Source organism: Furipterus horrens, unplaced genomic scaffold (genome assembly GCF_987537825.1).
Source record: "Furipterus horrens unplaced genomic scaffold, mFurHor1.1.pri manual_scaffold_2, whole genome shotgun sequence".
NCBI lineage: Eukaryota > Metazoa > Chordata > Mammalia > Chiroptera > Furipteridae > Furipterus > Furipterus horrens.
The window spans coordinates 21992123-22013422 of NW_028327172.1; the positions used below are offsets into that span (position 1 = coordinate 21992123).

A 21300-nucleotide genomic window follows, 5' to 3' on the forward strand; every position below is an offset into this window, starting at 1 on the left:
TGACCAAGCCTCCCTCTTACCAAGCTGGGTGCTCAAGGTGCGCCCACTGAGAGGGCTGTGTATACCCTCCTGTTGTATGCAGTTGAGTCTTTTTTTGTATAGATTTTCCACATGAATATTTTTATTATAACAAATGTCTAATCCCAATTTTTGTTTTTCCCCTGCAGTTGAGTCTTGATTGCTGTTGGTATGTCTAAGGTCAGCCACCACTCATGTTCTCTCCAGGGCCACAAAGCATTAGCTAAAAAGCTATCTGCGGATGGCTGCTACTTGTACTGGGCTTGGAGGTTCCCAGGAGAGGCCAAGTATGAACCGAAGCTGGCTGCTGCCAGTGCCAGGCCTGAGACAACTTAGCAAGAGGTACAGGGCTCACTAAAGCCAGATACTGCTTTTTCAAGGTAATTTAGGAAAACCCGAGGCATGAGCCAAGACAAGTCACTTGTATGGATAAGCCACTGGAAACAACTTGGGTGAGCCTAGAAGTTGAGTGGGGCAGGGCTTCAGGGAAATCACCAGGGTGGGATAAACAGTGTGAGCCAAGTTGATAAGAGTCTCAGATGTTACCCTCTTGCTGGCTCTGTGGAAGGAGGGCTCAGAAAAGGAACAATGGTTTCTGCCAGGACATGTCTGGGAGAAAGCTGCCCCACCCAGCTCCCATCGGGATGCCAGACAATTCTGTTTCTCCCCATAGTCTTTAAAGCTGCTGCCCCAGTGCTAGAGCTCAGAGGAAGTGAATCTGAGTAAGTCTGTGCATAGACCCTTTAAGAGGAACTGCCTGGGATTCCAGCATTTTCTGTCTTCCAAAGCCTCAATCTCCACTGGTTTTTACAACCAAAGTTATAGGGTGTTACCTTCCTGGCACTGTAATCCTGGCCTAGGGGGCCTATTGTGGACCTGGGACCCCTTGTTGCAGAGATATCCCTCCTGATTTTTATCTGCTACATGTGGGTGTGGGAACAGCCCCTCCTACAATTCTCAATGTGGTTTCTCTTTAATTCCGTAGTTACAGGACTTCCATTCAGTTCGATTTCTGAGGGTTCTCAATGACGGTTGTTCTATTGCTTATTTGTAATTTTGATGTGGCTGTGTGAGGTGAGTCATGTTTACCTCTGCCACCATCTTGACTGGGAGTATGACGTGTATATTTTTAAAGGTTAAAAAAATAGTTTATCCTAAATGTGCCTACCCCTTAACCCAAGTTCTACTATTACTTCATATAAAAGCTGAAATGACTATAAAAACATGGCCATCTGTAATTGCTGCTGAGGCACAGAAGAACTTACTTATAAAACTTCCTATTATTCTGGCCTCTACAATTTTTAAATTATCCACTGTGTCCTTACAGCCTTGGCCCTAGTTATTACTTAAGGTTACAACTTCCAATTACAAAACTATCAGAAATCAAATTAATGACAGCACCAGAGTACTTCCAATGGGAAGTAAATGGGCCATAATAAATAAAAACCCATCTTATGATCAGACTATAAAAACTGAAAAGGTGTATGATGTGCCCTTAAACTGTAAGTGAATGTTATACCAGATACAAAATATAAAAAATGAGACAGGCAGCAATATCTGAATTGTGGTAACTCATAGGTTAGAAATGATCCAGGGTTTTCTTAATAAAGGCACATACCTGACTGCCTCCCATTTACCTGCCTTTCACTTTGGAAAAAATTCGGCCTAGACTTCCACCCAAGGTTATGGTCTCGCCCCATTCCCAATGGTCCATCACTCAACAAGATAAACACTGACACAGACTTCCTAGAAATAAGCCTTCCCAGCACTGTGGGACCTTGTCATCCAACCAAAAGGTTGGTCATCAATGCATTCTGTGAATTGATTTATGAGCAAAATGGGGTGTGTAAAAGAAAGGGGGAGCCACATACTAAACCTGACAAGCTCAGGGGAGGCCTGCACGGTGAGCTTTCAAACTCAAAGATACCTAAAGTAACCCACACAGGATGGTCTGAAATTAGGACTTTGTAACTAAAGCAGTTCATGGCAGGTAGTCATGTCCTTGGCCAGTATTTTTCCCTAACAAAGGTCAGTCTTTACTTTAACTGAGTCTGTCTGTTGTCTTTTTGCATCTATGATAACATACCTTTGGAACATCAAATTTCCTTTTTCCGAAGCCCTCAAAGCAGGAGCCTGGCACCAGGGGGTGACCACAGATCCCTTCACTGCTATCGTCATCATATTAATTGTTGACTACTATCTATCCTGTACCCACCTGTGTAAAAGTGTCTATCGTTTTACTTTATCCAATCCCAGAGGTTTCCCTGCTTTGCTTCCTCCCACTTCCCTGATCTATTGCCAATGGATTTCATGTAACCCAGTTATGCCTCCTCTCTTGTTTGTAATATATAAAATAAGGTGCGAAACTGCCCTTCTCTGTAGCATTATTATCTGAACTCGTTGAGGTTTTGCTTCCTGGCTATTGTCAGTTCAGCTCAAATAAACTAACCAAAAAATCTCTACGGGTTTAAATGTTTCTTACATTGATAATTTCATCCCTATTTTACAACAAGAAAAAAATACTAAAGGAGGAGTACCTATAAAGGAATAATATTAAAGAATATAACCCAATGCATATAGTTTTACTAATAGATTAAAAAATAATTACTCTGTAATGTATCTTTTACTAGATACAAATATACAGTTTTATTTTTTATACCATTATTATTTGATTCATCTTTCCAATTATTTGAAAACAGAATATATTGATATCTGGATCTTTCATGTGATACAGACATTTAGTGAAATATTATGAGGATGATGGATTCTAGAATTTAAAGAAACTATTGGGTAGTTACTTAATTTCCCCCTGAGTAGAAATCAATAAAAATATATCCAATATAAAGTTGTTCAAATATCCAGACAATTCATGAAAAGATATTCCTATTTTATAGAACACATATACATATCAGATCTGCTGACTGACAGTATAGGTATGTATTAGAAAAACCATATATGAAACACATAACTAAAAGACAAGAATAGAAGACCCAGGAAGCACTACTTAGCAGACTGTACCATTGCTCTTCTCTAAGGCTTGCATTGTGTCAGGGTCCAAGGCAATGCTAACAAGCAGCTCCATGTAACTCTTAAATGTCTCCTTCATTGCTCTTGTGTTCAAAAAGCGAGTGACAAAGGGAGCTGGAGGATCAAACTCTGGGAGGGAGAAAAGATGAAATATTAAATATTCCTTCCTGACAACTTTAAAAACATATTTCTCTATAACAAGACCCTGTACTCAGATGAAAGGCTATAGATAAATTTCTCAAATTAAGGTTCTCCTACTCTGCTTTAAAATCACCTGGGTGAAAAGGCCTCAAAGCTGCTTTGCGCATCTCAATCACCAGGGAGCTTTTAAAGAAAAAAAGGAAAAAAACCAAAAAACCACCACCACCAACAAATCAGATTGTCAGACTTAAAACACAATCTTTTGGCAGGCGGTGGTAGTTGCAATGAGTCTTAAATATTATACTTTACCGAAGGCTCCTGGGTGACTCTGAAGCCCGATGCCAGCCCTGCATTTGGAAACACAAGCCTCCCTGGACCCTATTTGTCTGTCTCCAGCCCACCACAGACATTAGCTACTAGGTTGTGCTACTCCAGAATGACGGTTTCTCTGTATTTAAGTAGTAAAGAGACTGTAAGACGTCCAGTGAATGAGTTAATAGATAATCTCTTCTTTTTACTTCTATACTTATATTACTATAAAATTCTAGTCTAGGGCCAAGACACATTTAAAGATTTTTTTAAATGTAAACATAGCCCATGCTTAGAAAACTTCACTAAAATTCAATGGCAAGAACTGCAAGATTTGAAGTGTTTCAATTTTTACTTTTTCCCATTCCAATGTATAACCATTATCACAGCTTTTAACAGCAGTTCTTAAAGTATAGTGCAAGGAACCCTTGGGGTCTTCCCCAAGACCCTTTCAGGGATCTCTGATGTCAAAACTGTTTTCTTAATATTAAGATACTATATACCTTTTTTACCCTGTTGACGTTTGGAAATGTTGGGTATAACTGCTGGTGCCTTACTTAGCATGAATTAAGGAAGTAAAACCAAACTGCACTAGTAGCCATATATTTGCCATGACTTTGTCATCTCACTGCTATGGATTTGAAGAGGCGAAAAAAGCCAGTTTCACGCACTAGTCCTTGATAAAGCACAGTAAAAATTATTAATTGTATTATATCTTTCCTACTGAATAACTTAATATTCTTATTAGTAATATTCTGTGTAATGAAATTAGAGGTCTGTATCAAGCAGTTCTGCTATAAAGGATGCCGGTTATTTCCAGGAAGACCTTCCTTGCGATTGTGAATCACAAAATAAACTAGCCACCTTTTCCCCTATGGGACATCATTTTTATCTGAAAGAACAACTGAAAGACACAGTATCCCTATTCAGACTTGGGTACTTAGCATATATTTCCTTAAAAATTAATGAAATGACTCTGTCACTTCAAGGAAAATAATTAACAGTATTTGTTGCCAATAATAACATTTGAAATTTTAAGTGAAAATAAGAATTCTGGAAAACTAATATCTGCCACCGTGAGCTTAACAATGTCCCAATATTTAAAGACTTTATCAGTGAGAACAGTGGTAGTACTAATAAATGTTAATTTTGATACTGTAAACATGTATGACCTAAATGTAAGAGCTAAAATGATAAAACTTTTATAAGAAAATACAGGAGTAAATCTTTATGACTTTGGATTTGGCAATGGATTCTAAATATGACACAGAAAGCATGAGCAAAAAAAATATATATATATATTTGGTCTCATTAGAATTTCAAACTTTTGTGCATTAAAGGACATTATCCAAAAAGTGAAATGTCAACCTATAAAATGGAATAAAATGTTTTTAAATCATACCTCGGTCTCATCGGCTTCAGAACTCATCAAACCCTGTACTTGTGACATTTTGACAAGAAAAAAATGTTTTAGCACTTGGTGCTTGCTCGGGCCTCGTTGCTCTTGCTAGAATGTGTAGGAGTCACAACAGTGCCTCACAAGAGAAAATGCTTCATTATTCAGTACTTGTCAATTTCAGCACTCGTGACGAGTTCCAGAATGAATTAACAATGAATACCGAGATACCACTGTATCTAATAATGGTTTAATATCTAGAATACAGAAAAAGAATGCCTAAAACTAAAGAACAAAAGGAGAAATGACCCAATTAAAAAATGGGCAAAGGATCCGAATAGACTTTTCTGCAAAGATGAGCAAGTACATGAAAAGATCCTCAGTCGTTGGTGGTAAGGGAAAATACAAATGAAAATCACAATGAGATGCCACTATCAATAACAAGTGTTGGTGAGGATGTGAAGAAATTGGAACCCAATGCACTGCTGGCAGGAATGCAAAATCATGTAACCATGGTAGAAAATAGTTCAGTGGTTCCTCAAAAAACTAAACATACAATCATCATTTGACTCAGCAATTCCGCTCCTAGGTATATACCCCAAAGAATTGAAAACAAGGACACAAACAAGTATCTGTATGCCAATGTTCACTGCAGCATTATTTACAATAGCCAAAAGGTAGAAACAAACCAAGTGTCCATCAGCAGATAAAGAAACAAAATGAACATACAGTGGATAAATTTACAATGTAATAGTATTCAGCCATAAAAAGAAATGAAGTTCTTATGCATGCTATAACCTGGATGAACCTTAAAAATATTATGCTAAACAAAGTAAGCCAGATACACACATGGAAGATTTAGAATAGGCAAATTCATGAAGACAGAAAGTAGATTAAATATTACCAGCAGCTGGGAAAAGGGGAGTTACTGCTTAATAGTTACAAAGTTTCTGTTTGGCATGATGAAAAGTTTTGAAAATAGTTGTGATAGTTGCATAGTAATGTGAATATAATTACTGCCACTGGAATGTATACTTTAAAATGGTTAACATGGCAAATTTTGTGTATTTTACAACTTTCTAAAATGTGAAAAAATGGCCCTGCCTGAGTGGCTCAATTTGTTGGAGCATTGATCCCCAGTTGGGGCACATACAGAAGGCAACGGACTGATGTTTCTTTCTCCCTTCCTCTCTCTAAAATTAATATGTATTCTTGGGTGAGGGGCTTTTTTAAGTGAAAAAAATGAAATGGAGTATGTACATCAATGAGCAAACAAGTATCTTTATATGACCAATGAATGTTATAAAACCTTTCATGGATGAAAGATACATTCAAAAGGTAAGATGAACCAATACATTTTAATGTAACAAATAAGAAAAGTTTAAGAAACTACAACTTGTCAAGTTTAACAAGGAAAAATCTTTCCTTGAGTAGCAAATAAAAATATCCATAATTATCTGAGAAGGTAATTAAAACACTCTTTCCCAACTACATATTGATGTAAGGCTGGATTTTCTTCATATATTTTAACAAAAATAATATATAACAAACTGAATGTAGAAGCAAATATGAAAATGCACTCTTCTAAGTACTGTTAACTTAGGAAGATACAGTTGTTCAAAAAATATATGTTAATATCTAATGGTTTTATTTTAAATAAAGACTTTGTAAATTTGTTTAATTAAAATTTTGTAATTATCATTGATATAATCCACAAAAACTTAACTGTTTTTGGAATCGTCAATACATTCGAAGATTATAAAGAAGTTCTGAAACAAACAGGTTGGAAACCATCAGCTTATAAATTTATATTTATTATTGTTTGCTTTCTTTTTATGTACTAAAAGTGTTTGCCTAACTTTAAGTGACACCTAGTGGTAACTCAAGTTACCAATGAAAGGGAAATTTTATCAGAGAAAGAAACAAAGAAAGAAGGAAAGATAGGGAGGAAGGAAGGAAAGAAAGTAAAATTTTATCTTCTTATCTTTTGGGGAATTTAGTGTAAGCTCAGAACCCAAACTTCTGTATTCTAAACAGTAAGTAGGAATACTAACTGCAAAAATTACGTATAATGCCTTGCATACATACTCAAAGCATTTAAATTTCTTTATAAATTCTGATAAGCACATTTCTAAACAACAATTCCTAAGTACCTTTTAAAAACAATACATTTTAAGTCAACTTATGCAGTGAAGAAGTTTTGTTTTTTTAAAAAATATTTTATTTATTTACTTTCAGAGAGAAGGGAAAGGAGGGAGAAAGACAGGGAGAGAAACATCAATGTGCAAGAGAAACATCGACTGGTTGCCTCTCACATGCTCGCTCTCAACCTGGGACCTGGCCCGCAACCCAGGCATTTGCCTGGAATCAAACTGGCGACCTTTCGGTTTGCAGGACGACGCCCAACACACTGAGCCACACCAGTCAGGGCTGAAAAAGAATTTTTGTTATGATTCTGTTTCAATTCAAATAATCTCTAAGGTCAACTCCCAAGCAATGATACTTGTAATGTCCATTCCAGACAAAAATTAACCCCAATATCCAATTCACCATTCGAGTTCTGCCAAGATTACAAACCAAATTTCTCAAATGTGTCCCCGCCCCTCCATCCATCCCTGCTGCCAGAATTTAGGTTCAGACTTTCAATTTATACCTGAACTCTGATGATGTCTTGTAATTCGATTTTAAATTTCTCCTGTTGTTTCCTACCTCAATCCCTCCAAAGACTCTCCTTTGCTTACAGGACACAAAGCTTTTTAGCTTTAGTATAACACACATGGTCTTCCACCAACTTTCCATCTTTTCCTCCCTACCTTCTACTTTATGCTTTAGAACATTCAGCAAACTCTCTCTGTAAATGGCCAGATGGTAAATATTTGAGGCTTTAAGTGTCACGTGCTCTCTGTAATAATAACTACTCAAACCTGCACTGTAGTTGAAAAGCAACTATATGAAAATATGCAAATGGACCGGTATTCTAATAAAACTATTTATAAAATAGGCTGCAGATTAGATCTGGCTCACTGGCCATAGTTTGCCACCTCTGCTCTAGACTACTGAGCCATTTGAAATCTCTTGCCTATATTATACAGTAAGTTTGATGGCTAATGGAATGTGTACTGATGTAGTATTCTTGTGTTTTACAACCACCTCAGGTTTTATTTATAATAAAGTATCTATATCTAACCTACATAAATGGTCTTTGGTGTCTTCAACAGTTTTTAAAAATGTACAATGGTTCTAAAGTTAAAAAAAAAAAAAGATAGCTGCTGATCTATTTCAACCTTTCCATGTTATAAAATTAAGGCACAGAGAGGTTACCTAGCTTAGCCATGGGCAACCAGCCAGCTAGTGGCAGTATGCATTATACTATGTCACATACTATATAATGTATAGTATGGTAGAATGCATTATATAATTGACAAAAATGCCATATATGTGGATGCCCACGTTATTTTATATATTGCTATATATAGTTTCAGAGTTGCTGCTTACTAGGCTTTACTCTTCTAGCATAAATACAAACTCAGAAGTTCAGAGTTAGAGGACTCTTAGTAAATCATGTGATCTAATTCTCATCCTACCCAATGAGGTGAGATAACTGGCATTCTAAGGCTAGAACTCAAAAAGGTCTTTCAGTTCATTGCTTTTTCTATTTTACAAGGCCACCTGTGTGGGCAAACTGCTCAGGAAAAGTGAGTTTATTTTTATAAAAGTCTAAGCAGAACTTAATTAGGTAGCTAAATCCCCTAAAAATTAAATAATTTTGATTTGTCAGCATCACTACTCCCTCCCATTAATGTAGATAATTCAAGTAATGAAGGTGTTCATTTAATGGAGAACTCACCCTCATCATCACTACTAGAATGGATCTCAGGAGATGAGTCAGATTGGGATGATGAAAATTCTTCTTTCCACTTCTTCCGTTTCTTTGGTGGTGGCTCAGCCTTTACTTTTAGCTGTTTACCTTTGGGTTTCATGGAAGGGACTTTTGTAGTTGCAGTTTTTGGTGCTGGAGGATCAGAAGTTTTACTGCTATTACTAGGCTTAGCCTGAACAGTTCTGCAATGTGATAAACAGACTTCATTAACACTCTTGAAATCTTGTCAAATTAAAATAAACACACACACAAAAGAGGAGGTGGGGACTGGTTGAAAGAAGGTGAAAGGATTAGTCAAAGAAAATATATGAATGACCCATGGACACGAACAACGGTGTAGGGATTGACTGTGGCGGGGGGTGGGGCAGAGGGGGACAAATTGGGACAACTGTAATAGCATAAGCAATAAAATATTTAATATTTTAAAAAAGAAACACCAGAGAAGAAAAGTTTAACTACCTCAACAATACCTCCAAAATAAAGCTCAAGTCCTATACATCTCCAGTGATGATTTCCCCGATTCTCTGGAAATAGATTCCTTAACAGTTATTAAGGGGCTATTAATTGAATCACTATTTCTCTCTTCATCACTCCCTCTCTTTATGAACTCACTTTCCCAAGTCTGAGGCTGTACAACAGATGATCAATGGGCTTTGGGAAATAATGCATCACAAACCCCTGATAGCCACATCTAGCTCTGAACATCAGAAACTCTCACAGATGGTACAGATTTTGATATGGAGACCCAACTAACTACATCTATCCTAGAGCCCCTTAAGATTTCCTGTGTGCTAGGTCTTGAGATTTGAATGGATTAAATTCCATTATAAAAATAAGGTATGCTGTTTCCAATTAAGTTGGAATTTTAATTAAACTAGACCTTCATGGACAACAGTGTAGTGATTGCTGAGGTACCAGGGGACTAAATAGTAATGGGGAAAAAAATCCAATAGGTTAAATTTTTTAAAATTTTTAATTAATTAAATGAACTAGACCTTCCTAGCACTAGATTGAGAATAACTAGTTACATCCCCTTTTCCATACAGATCACAAAGCATATGGCTGTTAGTTCTCTTTCAGATTTATGCTCCAGACAACTCAGAGTTACATTAGTATATGATTATAATCCTGTTGTATACTTGCTTAATAATATATAGGTCTTATATATTTTTTTTACATTTTTTAATATTTGAGAACATTTTCAATTTGACACCATTAATATTTTCATTTTATATATAATAAAGATTATTTGACTAGGTCACAAAAATCTGGACTCAAACCTTCTGACTCCAAATTCTTTTCTTTCCTCACTACACTAGGGTGACACCAAAAGGACTCAGAAAGAAAGGATACCCATCCCACAACAAAAGCATGAGCTTTTACTTCAAAAGGGCAATTATTACATACAGCACTGAATTTTTAGACTTGTATATAATGAAAAAAATCAGTCCCTTTAATTGATGTAATTCTTTGTACAAGACATCACTAATAATGAGCCTTCCAATAATTACTACACATATATGTTACATAAGAAAGTAAATACCTGCCAGTCTGTGAAGGCTTACTTCTTGGCTTTTTGGAACACACTCTGACATACTCCTTTTTGTTTGTGTTTTCAATGAACTTCACATATATCCTTTTGTATTTACTCTTTGCATCTCCAAAATATCCAAGGTACTAAGGAAAAGAAACATTTTGAATTACATAATTATACATTCTGTACATGGATATATTACTTTGTCAGCTTGACTGTCACATAACCATCCTTCAAGTTTTTCAAAATGCAGCTCTTGCCAGGCTAATTTCACCATCAATAAAAACGGTCCTTAACTGCAGGCCCTATTCATAGAAGCAATTTCATTTGGCTAACCATCAGATGCTTACTTACTCAATGGTATTAAACAAGTACATAAGCACAAAAGAATAACTTCTGCAAGTCCTCTGGTAAATCAGGGTATTTGACTGGCAGAATAATCAACATAAAAGTCTCTGAGCCCTGGCTGGTGTGGTTCAGTGTACTGAGCACGGGCCTGTGAACCAAAGGGTCGCCACTTCAATTCTCAGTCAGGGCACATGCCTGGGTTGCAGGCCAGGTCCCCAGTTGCGGGTGTGCGAGAGGCAACCACACATTGATGTTTCTCTCCCTCTCTTTCTAAAAATAAATAAATAAAATCTTAAAAAAAAAAAAAGAAGTCTCTGAGCCCCTCTGAACTCATCACAGACTAGCACTAATTCCTTTCCTTTCTTAGGAAAAAGAAAAAAGAAAAAGTTAAGCAACAGTATGAAGTGATTTAGTTTTAAGTAGCTGGTATTTATAAATTAATTTTATTTTAAAACCAGACCATCGGAGTATCATATACAGGTATATCTAGTTTTATTTGCTTCACAGAGAAGTGTTTTTTTTTTTTTTTTAACAAGTTGAAGGCAAGACCTTCCACCAGCAAAAAGATTACAATGGCAGTATTGTGATGGTCTAGAACTTAACCTGCAATATCTCTGGGGTGTGCCTGTCCTCTGTTATTCAAATTTTATGCTATTTTATATTAGAAATGCTCAATATAAAAAATATGTTTAAATTTAAATCACTTTATTTTTCCCAGGATCAGTGTCAAAAAAAAAAAAAAAAAAAAAAAGAAGAAGAAGACTAATATAAACAAGCATTTTGGCTTACACTATTTGTAGCAGCAAATTCTCTTTGCCCATCTCGAATTTCAGGAACAAACTTCTGTAATAAAGCTTTTTGTACTTTCCAGATAGCTGGGGGTTCTTTTCCTGTTTTTAAAGCCTCCTGTAATAAGCAGAATTAATTACATTTACAAACACTAGCAACAGTCTAGATTTATAGAATCTCAGAGCTGAAAGAAATCATTAAAAATTATGTAGCTTAACCTTTTATCTTTTACCTAGCTGAACTTTTATACTCATTCTTATAAGCTGGCTATTCAGTCTCTACTTAAATTCTTTCACAAATAGGTAGCATACCAACATGCAAGTAGCCCATTACCCTTTTGTATATAGCTGCTGGAAAATTCTCCTCTAATGTGATACTACTGTCATATATTACTCATGCAATTTTATAACAGTCTATACATAGTCAAAAAGATTAGAAACAAATATGCTAAATATTAACAGCAGTTAACTGTGAACAACAGTAATATAGATAATTTGAATTTTGTAGTTTTTAATGTTATTCCTCTCCACCCCAATTAAAAAATAAAACCAAAATCAAGCAAACAGAAACCCGAACATGGGTTTTCTTAAATATAGCTAAAATTTTCTTGTATGAAGTTGTAGCCCTAGCCACATAGCTCAGTTGATTAGAGCATCGTAGCCTGATATGCCAAGGCTGCAGGTTCAATCCCACATCTGGAGCATACAAGAATCAACCAATGAATGCATAAATAAGTGGAGTAACAAATTGATGTTTCTCTCCCTCTCTAAAATCAATATATAAAAATAAAGGAAAAAACTCTTAACATTATACTCATGGTCCTATAATTTGAAATTATAAAAACAAATCTAATTCTACTTTTATATTATATTCCTGTTACTTTCTTTAAAACTATAGAATTAGATAAATAGCTATTCCCTCCATACTCCTAATAATACAATTAGTTGGGAGCCTTGAAAAACAATTAACATTTCAAAACTGCTCTAATCAATAAGTACATAAATAACATGCTGACTAGTCAGAAATATGTTAAACTCAGTTATAGGTTAAGATTATTTTAACCTATTTTCTTTTATACAATATCTGATATCTACTAGTGATTTTATTATTTAACAATTACAATAGAGTAATTGAAAATATAACTTTTTGCAATTCAAGCTAGATACATGCTATTACAGTCATCATAAAGGCACTCCTACTAAACTGTAATCTTTATATCTGTTAACATTCACATCACCTTAAAAATCTCTATGTCTTCTATCTTCACCACAAATTCATCACGTTCTCTGTATTGGCCTTCTCCTCCACTTTCTGTGTTATCATCATCTGTAAAACCTCCTATGGCAACAGTGTCCTGTCCTTTTGCACACTGGTTTGAAGGAAGACCATCAAGTTCAATGGGTTTGGGGAGTTCTGCAGAGCTTTTATTTTCCAGGATATTTACTGCAGATGAAGATGCACCCAAAGTGGTTGAGGAAGTGCCAGCAGTACCAGCAGTATTGTCAAGTAGGCTAGTAGTTGCCACCTGTATGGATTCTGAAACTGGATCAAGCAAATGCAAATAAATACAAATAATTAAACATTTACCTGTTTTGAGTAAAACCCTAAGAGTTTAAAACAAAACACAATTATTTTGCCATCACATTACTTGAAACAATCAAAACTGCAGTAAGAAATTAAAGAATGGTTCTAAATTTTCAATAATTAAAGTGGTGAGGATCAAAGTGCTGAGAATCACAGACTGAGAACCTCCACTGAACTACACTGACCCTAAGTCCACTTAAGAAGCACAAAGAGTGCCCGATTCAGCAGCATAGATACTAAAATTGGACCGATACAGAGACGATTCACGGCCCCTGCGCAAGGATGAGATGCAAATTCATGAGTGTTCCATATTTTTAAGTTTCTGCTCAGTGGAAGAAAACATCATCAAGATGAAAAGGGAACCGAGCATTTGGGAAATCATATTTGCCAATGATACCTCAGACAAGGGTTTGATCTTCAAAATATATAAAGAACTTACACAAGTCAACACCAAGAAGACAGACAATCCAATTAAAAATGGGCAAAGGACTTGAACAGACACTTCTCCAAGGAGGACATACAGAGGGCCCATAGGCATATGAAAAGATGCTCAATGTCACTAGCCATCAGAGAGATGCAAATTAAAACCACAGTGAGATAGCACTTCATACTGCTCAGAATGTCCAGCATTAACAAATCAACAAACAACAAGTGCTGGCGAGGATGTGGAAAAGGGAACCCTAGTGCACTGTTGGTGGGAATGCAGACTGGTGCAGCCACTATGGAGAACAGTATGGAATTTCCTCAAAAAACTAAAAACAGAACTGCTATTTTTGATCCAGCAATTCCATGCTGGGATTATACCCGAAGAATCCTAAAACACTAATTCAAAAGAACTTATGCACCCTTATGTTCACAGCAGCACTATTTACGATAGCCAAGTGCTGGAAACCGCCTAAGTCCCCATCAGTGGATGAGTGGATCAAAAACTGTGGTACATTTACACAATGGAATAATATGCAGCAGTAAAAAAAGAAGGAACGCCTACCTTTTGCAAAAACATGAATGGAACTGGAGAATATTATGCTTAGTGAAATAAGCCAGGCAGCAAAAGACAAATACGATATGATCTCACCTAATACAGGAACCTAATGAACAAAACAAATGAGCAAAATAGAACCAGAGGCAAGGAAACAAGAAACAGACTGACAGGGATGGGAGAGGGGAAGGGGGGAAGGAAGGGCATGGGTCTATTCAAGGAATTAGTATAAATGACCCACAGACATGGACAACAGGAGGGGAATAACTGTTTGGGATGGGGAGGTGGACAGGACAGGGGACAGAAATGGGAGGAAAATGGGATAACTGTAACTGAAAAACAATTTAAAAAGAAACTTAAATTTTAAAAAAGCACAAAGATATTTTTAAAAAAATAGACACACAAAAGTGATGCAAGATAAGTAAGAGTCATCTGACCAAAGCTGTGAAAAATTGCTAGAAGAAAAGCAAACTGGATGTGGGAAAGGAAAACAACACCTCCAAAATATTTTGTATCAGCACTAGAAGCTATAGAAATAAAAAGGGTTATAAATTAATAATATGAAAAATTGTATCCTAATAACTTAGATGAAATGGACAAATTTCCTAGAAAGACACAAACTAATGAAATGGACTCAAGAAGAAATAGAACATCTGACTTGATCAGAAATTTTCAACCAGTATACAGCAAAAAAATTTAAAACATGCAATACCTGACTCTTCAGTCAGGGGCACTGACTGACAAGAGCCAACACAATGATAGCCATCCAGAGTGAATGAATCTAAATTATGGTTATTTTTTGTCAGATTGGCAAAAAAATATACCTTTCGTTGTGCTACTGACTTTTAGTAATCAGTTTATGTGTGCCATGAGATGAAAATGGGTTCACAGATGGGTTCTCCCAACAGTCTAATAAGAATTACCAATCCATCAGAAACTCCAAAAAATAGGAGGAAATACTTCCAAACTCATTTTATGAGACTAGTATTCTTTCAATAGCTAAACCAGACAAAAATATCGGAAAAAACTGTAGACCAGTATCTCTTATGAATATAACACAAAATTATCCAACTAAATGTGAGAAAATCCACCAACATATAAAAAGAATTATACATCATGACCCTAATGGGTTTTCTCCTAGGAATGCATGCTTAGGGATCATCTCAATGGGCACAGAAAATAGCATTTGGTAAAATTCAGTGAAATGAATGAACACTTGCATGATAGGAAACACTCAACAACCTAAAAATGGAAGGGAATTTCTTCAACCTGATAAAGGGCCTCTATCTACAAAAATCCAGTTAACACCACACTTAAGTGGTAAAAAACTAGATGCTGATTCCTAAGGATGCTTGAAGAAAGAAAACTACAGGCATACCTTGTTTTATGGTGGTGGTATTTTTGTTTTTGCACTTCCCAAATATTGCATTTTTACAAATTGAAGGTGTGTGGCAACCCTGAAACAAGCAAGTCTATCAACACCATTTTTCCAATAGCATTTGTTCTCTTCATGTCTCTGTATCTGGTAGTTCTCCCAATATTTCAAACTTTTTCATTCATTCCTCTCTCTCATGTCAAGTGCTAAGATAGGCTGAAAGCCAGACCTCTTATGCCAACCAGTTGTAAATGAAAAAGAAGTTCTTGAAGGAAATTAAAAGTGCTACTCCAATAAACACACAAATGATGATAAAGCGAAATAGCCTTCTTGCTGATAGAAGAAAATTTTAGTGGTTTGGGTACAAATTGTACCAACCACAACATCCCCTTAAGCTAAAACCTAACCCTGAGCAAGGCCCTAACTCTCTTCAATTCTTTCAAGGCCAAGAGATGTGAGGAAGCTGCAGAAGAAAAATTTGAAGCTACCAGAGGTTGTTGGTTCATGAGGATTAAGGAAAGAAGCTGTTTCTGTAACATAAAAGTGCAAGGTGAAGCGGCAAGTGCTGACGTAGAAGCTGCAGCAAGTTATCTGGAAGATACAGCTAAGATAATTAATGAAGGTGGCTACACTAAACAATAGATTTTCAATGTAGGTGAAACAGCCTTTTATTGGAAGAAGATGCCATCTAGGACTTCTAGAGAGGAGAAGTTAATGCCAGTCTTCAGATCTTCAAAGGACAGACTGACCCTCTTGTTAAAAGCTGATACACCTTGTGACTCTAAGTTGAAGCCAATGCTTATTTACCATCCTGAAAATCCTAGGGCCCTTAAGAATTATGCTAAACCTACTTTGCCTGTGCTTTATAAATAAACAATAAAGGCTGGATGACAGCACAACTGTTTACAACATGGTTCACTGAATATTTTAAGCCTACAGTTGAGACCTATAGCTTAGAAAAAAAGATTTCTTTCAAAGTATTACTGCCCAATGACAATGCACCTGGTCACCCAGGAGCTCTGATGGAGAAGTACAAGATTAATGTTGTTTTCATGCCTGCTTACAGAACATCCATTCTGCAGCCCATGAATCAAGGAGTAATTTTGACTACCTATTATTATTTAAGAAATATATTTCAGCCATGAATGGGTGGCTCAATTGGTTGTATTGTTGTCCTGTATAGCAAAAGGTTGTGGGTTTGATCCCCAGTCGGAGTCTGTACAGGAGGCAACCAATTGATGTTTCTCTCTCTAAAATCAATAAAACATGTCCTCAAGTGAGAATTTAATAAAAGAAGAAGAAACGTATATCATAAGGCTGTAGCTGCCATAGATAGTGATTCTTATGATGGGTCTGGGCAAAGTAAATTGAAAACCTTCTGGAAAAGATTCATCAGTCTAGATATCATTAAGAACATTCAGCCCTGACCGGTGTGGCTCAGTTGGTTGGGCATCATCTTGCAAAGCGAAAGGTAGCTGGTTCAATTTCCAGTCAGGGCACATGACTGGGTTGTGGGTTCATTCCTGGACAAGGGCGCATATGAGAGGAAACTGATCAATGTTTCTCTCTCACATCAATGCTTCTCTCTCTCTCTCCCTCCCTCCCTCTCACTCTGAAAATAAACAAAATCTTTATTAAAAAAGAACATTCATGATTCGCGGAAAGAGGTCAAAATATCAACATTAGCAGGAGTTTGGAAAAGTTAACTCCAACTTTCATGGATGACTTTTAGGGGTTAGTCTTCAGTGGAGAAAGAAGTGCATATATGAGAGAAATATCAAGAGAATTAGAGGACTTCCGGCCAAGATGGAGGTCTAGACTGACACACTCCATCTCCCTCCACAACTAAGAAGGAATACAACTACCGCAAAACCAGATAAACCAGAAAATAAATGGAAGTCCAACGTATGAAGTTATAAAGAAGTGGTGCTTGTCCGGATGGGTAGGAGGAGCGAAACTGGGGCAGAGAGGTCAAGCTGTGCTGGAGGCAGCAGCAGCGGCAACAGTGGGACGGCAGTAAGCACACACACCCGTATTTAAGGGGAGGCGAGAGCGCCTGGGGAGCACCCCTAGCTGCAGACTAGACCCGTCAGCTTTCGATTCCAATGCTGGCGAAGGCAGACCACCATTGCCTTGGACTGTGAGGCCTGGAGGGAGAGGCTACTGGTCTCTCAGCAGAGTGAATGGCAGAAATTCATCTTGGACCCCCGCCCCCACACAAAACACCGCAGCGTGGTGAGAAGGGTTGCCCAGTTGTGACGAGTGCACAGGGCTCTACCCCCTATAGCATAGAAGGTGTGACAGCACACCCAGGAAGCAAAGGTAAACACAAAACTGCCAGGATGGCACAGATCATGATTGAGATCCTGGTGACGCAGCTGACCAGACAGCAAATATCTAATCTAACGAAGCAGCTGCTAGGAAATCTTTCTGAGGCACAGTTCAGAGCTTTGGTTATAACAATGCTTACAGACCTGACAGCAGATCTTAAACAAGACAGCAAAGGAATGAAGGCTAGTCCTGCTGAAATGAACAAAAACACATTTGAAACTAGTGGTGAGGGAAAGAAAACCGTGGGTCAAATCAGCAAATCGGAACATTGGGAAGGAACAAACAGTCAACCAGTGCAGAAAGAGGGAATGAAAAGTGAGGAAAATGAGGAGAGGCTCAGAAACCTATGGGACAGCTATAAGTGGGTCAACATCCGAATCACAGGGTTTCCAGAAGGCGAAGAAGAACTAGAAATTGAAAAATTATGTGAAAAAACAATGAAGCAGAACTTCCCTAACTTGGGGAAGGAAAACAGACTTAAAGGTTCAGGAAGCACAGAGAGTTCCAAAAAAACTAGACCCAGGGAGAACCACACCAAGACACATTATAATCAAAATGTCAAAAATTGAGGATAAAGAGAGAATCTTAAAAGCAGCAAGAGAGAAGAAGAGAATTACATACAAAGGGGTCCCAATAAGACTATCAGCTGATTTCTCAAAAGAAACTCTGCAGCCAAGAAGGGACTGGCAAGAAATATTCAAAGTCATGAAAAGCAAAAACCTACAAACATGATCACTCTATCCAGCAAAGCTGTCATTCAGAATAGAAGGGCAGAGAAAGTGCTTCCAGGACAAAGTAAAACTGAAGGAGTTCATCAGATCCAAACCACTGTTATATGAGATGTTAAAGGCACTTGTTTAGGAGAAAGAGGATCAAAACTATGCACATTAAAATGAAAACTGTATCACAACAACCAATAACAGAAGCTAGGGAACCGAAACAAAGGCAAACTAAGTAGGCAACGAGAGTGTGAAAACAATTATAGGTATGGGGAACATTATGGGGGGAGGTCAGTATGGTGGGGGAAGGAGGGAAAGGGAGGGAGATGATGCAGGAATTAAGAAGCATAGTAGGAGGGAGTGGAGTAGACAGGAAGATGTTGAGAAGAACTATATGCACAACCAATGGGCATGGACTAAGGAGGGGCGGCAACTGGAGGGAGGGGAACAAAGGGAAAAGAAATTGGGACAACTGTAACAGCATAATCAATAAAGCATATTAAAAAAAAAGAGAGAGAATTAGAATTAGAAGCAGAGCCTGAAGATATAACTGAATTGCTGCAATCTCATGATTCAACTTTAATAACGAGAAGCTTCTTTCAGGTGAAATTATGGAAGTGACAATAAAAGTTTTTGAATATTACATAAACTTAGTTAATAAGGCAATGGTAAGGTCTGAGAAGAGTCCAATTTTAAAAGAAGTTCTACTGTGGACAAAATGCTCTCAAACAGCATCACATGACACAATGAAATTGTTAAAAGGAAGAGTCAATGCAGCGTTATTTTTAGCAACTAAATACGCTTTAATTAAGGTATATATATTGTTTGCTTTTTAAATTTTAGATATAATGCCATTGCACACTTAATAATAAACTACAGTATAGTATAAACATAATTTTTATATGCACTGGGAAACCAAAGAATTCATGTGACTTGCTCTATTGTGAAACTCGCTTTACTTTGATGGTTTGATGGTTTGATGGTCTGGAATTGAACCGGCAATATCTCTGAGGGATGACTGTATTTGCGGATTACATGATCTTCCATGTAAAAATCCTTCGGATTACACTAAAAAATCATTAGAATAAATAAGCTCAGCAACTTAGAGGGTACAAGATCAATATATGAATATCAATTGTGTTTCTATATACTTGCAATGAACCATCCAAAAATGAATTCAGGAACATAATTCCATTTGTAATGGCATCAAAAAGGAGAAAATATTTAGAAACAAATTTAACAAAAGAAGTGCAAAGTTTACACTCTGAAAACTATAAACATTGCTGAAAGAATTATAAGTCTAAATAAGTAGGAAATACCCTATGTTGATAGATGAAAAGACTCAACATTGTAAAGATGACAATACTCCCCAAAGTAAGCTATGTAATCAGCAAGTAGGTAGAGATAAGAATGAAACAAGACTGACCACGTACTGATCATTACTGTAACAGTGATGCATAAATTGGTTGAATTATACCAATCCTTGTACTTTTGTTTATGTTTAAAATTTTCCATAATTAACAGTTAAGCAAGTATTTTTTAAAAGAATGTATAACTTCCAAATGAGTAAAGGGAAAAACATATCAATACTGTATGATAGCCTTTATATGAAATTCTAAAACAACCCAAAACGAAAGCATAGTGTTTCGGATGCATACACATACACAGATGGTAAAATTATAAAAGAAAAGCAAGGAAGTGATTACCATACCCAACTCAGATAATGGTTAATTCTAGAAGTTATGAGTTGGGTTTTACTTAATACTCAATTTATTTTTGTACTTTTTTTGCTATATGATGAGTGGCATTTAACATCATAAGTTTCCTTCTTTGCCCCACATTCTTGGCACATCCCATTGGTTTTAAAATATAATGGTCCACTGTTCGTTCTGAGTGGTTTGTCACTTCAGTTGTGGTTTCCTTTATAAACCATGAGCTGTTTAGAAGAAGTTATAACAAGTTATTTAGAAGTTTTCAAACTTGTTTTTATTTCTTTATATCTTTATTCTTTTTCTTTCTGCTATATTTTTATCAAATTACTGTATTGTGGTCAGGGAATATGGCTTAAATAATATCTGCATTTTCAAATTTATGGGGAAAAATTTTAAGCTGGAGACATTGTTATTTGTGTTTTCCTTATGTGTGTTACAGTTCCGCATGTGAGTTTTATTTCATAAAAAATATTCTGAAAGCCATAAAACATGAAAAAATAGACTAAATATTCTAATAATTAACAGTAAAATTAGTATGACAATATTAAAAACAAAAATGGGAAGTTAAATGGGAAAAATTTTTATTATGAAATAAAATTAACTTTAGTAAAATACTGTGCACCTGATTATATATGTTCAAATCATATCAAGTAAACAGTATTAGATAAATAATAAAACATAGTTGAAAACTTTAACACCTTTTTCAGGAATCAACAGATCAAGCAGTCTAAAAACAAATAAGGATGGGAGGATTTTAAAAAACTTTATTATTAAAAAGTTCAAACAAACACAAAAGTAGAAAATCTAGGCCCTCGTATACCATAACCCAGCATTAACAACCACGAACACTTCGGTAAACTTCTTTGCTCTATCCATCCAACACCACTTTTACATTTGCAGGGATACTTTAAGGCAAATTCTAGATCTGTCATTTACCTCCAATACATACACGTATATTTTCTTATATAATCTAATATAGTTTATTAAACAAAATTAAAAATATACAGGATTTAAAAAATATTATCAAATGAAACCTATTATCACTTGGTACTCATGGAATTTATAAAATTGACCTTTTACCAAACTAATAAAATTTCCATACATTTAAAAATGCAGACATTATTTAAGCCATATTTCCTTGACAATATGACAGGGCCA

The 21300-nt window shown here is 36.2% G+C and overlaps 1 protein-coding gene and 1 non-coding gene across 4 annotated transcripts in view; one reads left to right on the top strand and one right to left on the bottom strand.

Annotated features, from left to right (window-relative positions):
- QSER1 (glutamine and serine rich 1) overlaps nt 1-21300 on the bottom strand; it is a 62590-nt gene that overhangs the window by 12630 nt on the left and 28660 nt on the right. Inside the window, exons 5-9 of one of the 3 annotated variants that reach the window (XM_090262924.1) lie at nt 12680-12984; nt 11443-11559; nt 10315-10448; nt 8739-8953; nt 3037-3174 (exon numbers count right to left, since the gene is read on the bottom strand). In XM_090262924.1, coding sequence (XP_090119050.1) covers nt 3037-3174; nt 8739-8953; nt 10315-10448; nt 11443-11559; nt 12680-12984 — 909 coding nt within the window. Of the gene's footprint in view, nt 1-3036; nt 3175-7089; nt 7322-8738; nt 8954-10314; nt 10449-11442; nt 11560-12679; nt 12985-21300 lie in introns of those variants that run through there. The other 2 variants (XM_090262935.1, XM_090262943.1) reach the window with 2 other exon arrangements.
- On the top strand, nt 13239-13342 carry LOC150018003 (U6 spliceosomal RNA). The gene has a single exon (XR_016509420.1). It is a non-coding gene; the product is annotated as a U6 spliceosomal RNA (small nuclear RNA).